The 5,563-nt window shown below is 47.2% G+C and overlaps 1 protein-coding gene across 2 annotated transcripts; it reads right to left on the bottom strand.

The window, feature by feature from the left end:
• Positions 1–519: 519 nt before the first annotated feature.
• si:ch211-262h13.5 (uncharacterized protein LOC571127 homolog) lies at positions 520–3,359 on the bottom strand. Of its 2 annotated transcripts, none has more exons than XM_049732066.1 (7): positions 3,056–3,359; positions 2,571–2,681; positions 2,424–2,511; positions 2,187–2,353; positions 1,903–2,010; positions 1,452–1,538; positions 520–1,321 (listed from the first exon to the last, which is right to left on the bottom strand). In XM_049732066.1, the coding sequence occupies exons 1-7, from the start codon at positions 3,287–3,289 to the stop codon at positions 818–820; spliced, it is 1,299 nt and encodes a 432-aa protein (XP_049588023.1). In that variant the 5' UTR covers positions 3,290–3,359; the 3' UTR covers positions 520–817. The 2 variants fall into 2 exon arrangements, with proteins under 2 accessions (XP_049588023.1, XP_049588024.1); XM_049732067.1 differs by having other exon boundaries at positions 2,268–2,353.
• Between the last annotated feature and the right edge of the window lie 2,204 nt (positions 3,360–5,563).

Genomic DNA, 5,563 nt, shown 5'->3' with positions numbered 1-5,563 from the left:
TCCCTCCTTCCCTCCCTCGCTCCCTTGCTCCCTCCTTCCCTCCCTCGCTCCAAATCTGCTTCTCATTTAAAAACTCGGTCGCTGCTTTCACGGACCATCGGAAATGTCCAATCTTCACACGCGGGTTTCGTTCAAGAAAAAGAAGGTTACATGGAAATAAAAGTCGTGTTGACGACGTGTGCCAGATTTCTACAATGAATAAAAGAAACACCATAACTAAATGCCGGCTTGAGACGCCTGCTACAAAACAGACAGATCTCTGCCGCCCCCTGTCGCACAGTAAGTGCATGCTACATGGAAAGTCCGTCCAGTCAGAGCAAAGTACAGTCATACAGTACTCACTCAACATTCCGGGAATTTTCAGATCTGGAAAATTTCCTTGGGAAAGAATGGGGATTTGTGGAAATCTGTAAGGATGAAGGGAAATATGTATATAGATACTTATTCTACTTATTATTAGTGTGGCTCAGACCTTAATACTTTATGATTTTTTCTTTTCCAACGCACTGGTGCCAAAAGTCAGAGTTCAAACTTTAATTGCTCACGTACTTCAAATTCCAACCACGCAAATCTCCCTGTATTTGAATTTAGTTTGGCTACATGATAGCTGTTTATGTGTCCATGGAAATACTGTCCCTCTTATTGGTACTAGTTGTTTGCGCTGTTTATGTGTCCATGGAAATACTGTCCCTCTTATTGGTACTAGTTGTTTGCGCAGATAAGTCACGTACGTCACAGAGCCGACCGACCGACCGACCGAGTATTTACTCTGTCAGCCATCCTTGACCAAATACACAGCACACAGACAAAGCGCCTTCTAAACGGTGGTGTATCGTGCAGGACCAGGGCAAGAACGGAAAGGCGATGGTCCACTTGGGAAATCAGACTGGAATGTTGGTTTGTGGGATGGTGAACCTTCCGTCAAGGCCTGCCGTCTCTTGCGGTCCTGCCTCTTATAGTGAAAGTCCAGTGGTGGGCGTAAAGCCACAATGCCTCCTAGCTCCTCAGAGGAGGAGAGATCTTCGTCAGATTCACTGGAAGATGAGCTGAAGGTGATTGGAGGATTCCTTGAAGGACTGGGGAGAATGTGCGTGGGCTCAAATGGTGCAGGTTGAGGATCAGGGAGCAATGTGGGCTCAAATGGTGCAGGTTGAGGATCAGGGAGCCATGTGGGCTCAAATGGATCAGGGAGCGGTGCGGGGTCCAAAGGAGCAGGCTGCTGTTCTTTTCCTGGGTGATGGGACGGAGGTAGCGTTGGGACGTCAGGCTGTAAGGGGAGGTCGTGACCTTGTGGCTGTAGTGGGCGAAGGATGTCCACGTTCTGAGGAAGGGACAGATTAACGTCAAATTCACACTCCAAACTTGTTGTCAAAGACTAGAAAAAAGAATTTCAACCGTTGCTGCTTCACAGGAACGTGTAATGTACAAAACAATGATGAAAAGCGCCATACCTGTGTTTTGAACATCTGGCAGGACACTTGAATGTCTGGACGAGCGTGCATGTCTCCATGTACCGATGCTGTACAAAAGCCTGCAGTCTAGGGGCAAAGCAGACGCATTCATAGACGCTAAATCGGATCCGGCACCCGCCTTGACCCTGAACAGCGCAAGGGGGGTTGAAAATGGATGGACAGAAAGTACAAATATTTTTCGAGATGTAGAGGTGGATCGTGAGATGGCCAAAAAGGACATTTTTGCCCAGCGCCCAAAAGTGACCATGGACATGTGTGGCCAGTCCCTGAGCACTTGCAAAACATCGTGTTAACGTCAGTATTTTCTCATCTAGCGGCCAAGGTTGTTTACTTTCCTGTCTAGGGCAGCGCTCGTCTCTTACTGGAAGGACGTTGAGTTGCACAAATACATTTCCAAAATATTTGTGGTCCAAATGGACTCGTTGCAAACCTCAGTGTCTGAAGCCGGAGTCAACCGCTGGCAGTTGCCTTTTTCCGTCACTCCCTCCGGACATTCGTGGACTGTAAATTCCACAAATCGCGCCTTCACCGGCATCGTCTGAAATACACCAATCGTACAGTGAGAAAATCATTTAAAAAAAAACAAAAAACAAAGGGAGAAATGTGCAGGACTGACGATGTGCTGCAAAGTAATCGTTGGAGTCATTTTGCATCCTCCACAAAAGCCAACATTTGCTGCCACGCAAAGGTAATCAATGGTATGTATGTGCACACTTGTTCGGCAGCTCTGGTGATCCGCTTGACTCCGAGGCCAGCGGCCAGAGTGGACTGACTCTTATAGGAGGCCAGCGCCACCTGAACAGCCAGCACAGCTTGTTGGCTGTCAACAGGAAGTAGGACGGGGCAGGTCGGACATGTCTGTTGCAGCTTTTCTGCGGGGTCTGAATGGAAAAGTGCATGAGGGACTTGATTCAAATCACTTGCGAGTGAACACGAAAGAACACCTGATACCTGGCACAAGCGTGCAGTCGTAACTGTACAGGTAGGAGTAACCTTGCGATGTGTGGAGGATGGTGGTGTTGCAGTTACCGGAGATTTGCTGGAACGGAAAACGCAAAAAGATCTTTGACCGGTACAATTAGAGCGGCCGGTTCTTACCGTTTCCATGAATGGTCGAACATCACAGCGTTTCCACGGTTTTGGGCTACCGATGTAACACTTGGTTTCCAGGACATCCAGGTCAAGGTAATACACATTACCTGCTGGGCCCTGACAAGCACAAGTCAATCATAAATCAATCAGTGACAACTGAGGATGGGGCAGCCGATGTACGTATTCTATATTATGAATGATTAACCGCAAGGACAGTGCACCTTTCACTTACACTATGTTGGCATTTCTATGTATTTCCTTATGGATATTTAATACAACGAAACAAATAGTTAAGTATTCCAAAAACCATAACTTCAAGTACGTTTTCTTTTCAGCTACTCACTCACTCACTCACTCACTCACTCACTCACTCACTCACTCACTCACTCACTCACTCACTCACTCACTCACTCACTCACTCACTCACTCACTCACTCACTCACTCACTCACTCACTCACTCACTCACTCACTCACTCACTCACTCACTCACCTGAGCATGGAGGTGGACATTGGCAATGCGATTTAGGGCAAACTTATAGCCATTAGCGCGATCCTCGTTGATGTAGGTGAGAGCCAGACGAGACAGCTTCTCCACAGCTTTGTCGTTGCAAGGAACTGGAGCAAGTTCACTGGGAACCAGTGCTGACCCCTCAACCTTTACACACAGCAGCTGAAGAAAAAGCAGAGCTAACTGCAGCAATGATGGAAAGATGGATTTAGACATGGTGCCAGAGGATCCTGCTGGAGCACCAGGTCGGGTGAAACTGAACACTGTTTGTCTGGCTGGGTGGCGCGTTGACTTTTGGAATCAAAATAGGGAGGGAGGGAGGGAGGGAGGGAGGGAGGGAGGGAGGGAGGGAGCGAGGGAGCGAGGGAGGAAGGGAGGGATGTTGAAATCAAGCCAAGGACAAAGTTGAGTTAAATTTGTGAATGAACACTGTTATTTGAACATTGACAATAAAAACATAGCATTTAACCATTTAAATTGAAAAAAAAACAAAAGACAAGAAGAAAGTACGTCATTCAGTTTTATTTGGAAACTCAGTCACCGAGTTGCAGTGAGTGTATTCTACCAACAGAGGTCCCTGTTGCTCTTATCCTTTTTGTGAGGCTGCAAAAGTGAGTCATTTCTTCTTCCCATACAAGTACACATCCCTATAATGGGTGCCCTGTGAGCGTGTCTGGCCACTGGGGCTGGCTCATTTGGATGGTGCACACACTTGCATGCAGCAGTCTTTTCAGTAGCCAGTTAACTGGGTTGCAGCGCAGTCTGTTGGGGGAGATAAGAAGGAGGGAGCCTGCTCAAGCAGCACAATGGCAGCACTACGCCAGCCAGCCAGCCAGCACCAAGCCAGCACAGCAAACCGTCTTTGATGTAAGCACACACAACGCTCTGCTCTGCTCTGCTCTGCTTCACGGCAAGTTCATAGGCTCAAGTGACGGCGCTCCCGATAGATACCACCGCAGAGATGCTTGGACTCCTGCTGTTCGCAGAGATGAGATGATTTTCATATCCTGGCAATACTTTCGTTCTTTATGCAAGCCACGTTTATCAGAACGGGTACAGGACGGATGGCGATCGATCTGTTCAAGCTCAGGCGCCTGCAGGCTGTCACAGAGGTGCATGAAAGAGACTGGGACTTTTTCTTGGCTGACCTCAATGCCAATGAAATGAAGGTGCCTGGCCTGCCTGCCCACCTGCCGCAACTCGGCTCTCCCAATCAGTAGCAAAAAAGTGCGCCGGCCTACCCCGCCTCAAAGGGTAAAAGCTGCCTCCAGGCAGTGGACAAGTTCACCTATCTGGGCAGTAGCCCCTCTCCCCGGCGGTGAACATCCACCTTGAGGTCAACGGCAGGATCGCCGAGGCCAGCGCTGCTTTCGGGAGAATGTGTGGGAGCCAAGGGGACTGGCCAACGTTATGAAACTTAGACAAACAATGACTCCTTATATACTATGTATTAAAGTTCTTGTTGAAAAGGAGCACAATTGTGTCAACCCAAGCCATTAATTTCTAATGAGGATTTCTTTCATTCATATCTCATGATGTGAATATTCTTTGAACCTTTAGCACTGAGGTCAAAGATCCCTGGAGTCCTCATTATGCTTTGTTCCGTTGTAAAATGAGAATAAAGAATCATTCATGGAATAATATGGGCTCTGGTGCATTGGCGCATTTGAACCCCTTAGCTTAGAGCTTAGCTCCCTTCAGAATTAAGACTAGAGAACAGAAGAGCAGCAAGTTTGCTCACTTGGATGTCTTTGCAGGTGAAAAATACATACAGCATAAGGAGCAATACGTCATGAGGACACCAAAGGAAGACAATACGAGCACAGGCCCCTCTAGTCTACAAGAACTAAATATAGACTTGAGGGAAGAAAGAACAATGGTAGGCAGGAAAGCTAGCTAGGGGCTTGCTTGTGCTGCAAGGAAGAAAAAAAAAGAAAAAACAAGGTGGAAGGAAGGAAGGAAGGAAGGAAGGAAGGAAGGAAGGAAGGACTGCAAGGGAAGACGAGAGGATTGGAAATGGAGATGAAGCAAAGATCATCTGACCTTTGACCATTCAAATACAATTAAGAATACAGGGATGAGGTCGAACCTTGACAGCAGGTGGCAAATATTGAGATGGTTAAAAAGGGGCTGGATTTGGCGCCTTCTTTCTTATTCCACAAATGCAATATGACGCAATAGTAGAGGCTCATGGAGCATGCAGTCAAAGGAAACTTTTGGACTTGACATCCCCTTTAAGCCGTTAGTGCAGGATTTTCTTTTTCTTATTCCACAAATGCAATATTAATCACAATGCTGCGTCTAGAATAAAACATATTGTTGTAAAGAAACCTTTGGACTTGACATCCCTTTAAGCCAGCCGCTTTTGTTTAAATGTGTGCAAGTCTCTCCAGCCAGTACTGTAGTGTCATATTTATTCGACCATGCTAGTCGAGAGAGAGCGAGCGAGCGAGCGAGAGAGCGAGATAGCAGCTTCTGACTGCTGCTCAA

Source organism: Syngnathus scovelli, chromosome 10 (genome assembly GCF_024217435.2).
Source record: "Syngnathus scovelli strain Florida chromosome 10, RoL_Ssco_1.2, whole genome shotgun sequence".
In the NCBI taxonomy this organism is placed as follows: domain Eukaryota; kingdom Metazoa; phylum Chordata; class Actinopteri; order Syngnathiformes; family Syngnathidae; genus Syngnathus; species Syngnathus scovelli.
This window is presented reverse-complemented; position numbering and strand designations above follow the sequence as displayed.

Coding starts and splice junctions, on each gene's coding strand:
- si:ch211-262h13.5 (XM_049732066.1), bottom strand. CDS start 3,289: ATGTCTAAATCCATCTTTCCATCATTGCTGCAGTTAGCTCTGCTTTTT. Junction 2,682..3,055: donor ATGTCCACCTCCATGCTCAG/GTGAGTGAGTGA, acceptor TGTGCTTGTCAG/GGCCCAGCAGGTAATGTGTA. Junction 2,011..2,186: donor TCACCAGAGCTGCCGAACAA/GTGTGCACATAC, acceptor GGTGTATTTCAG/ACGATGCCGGTGAAGGCGCG.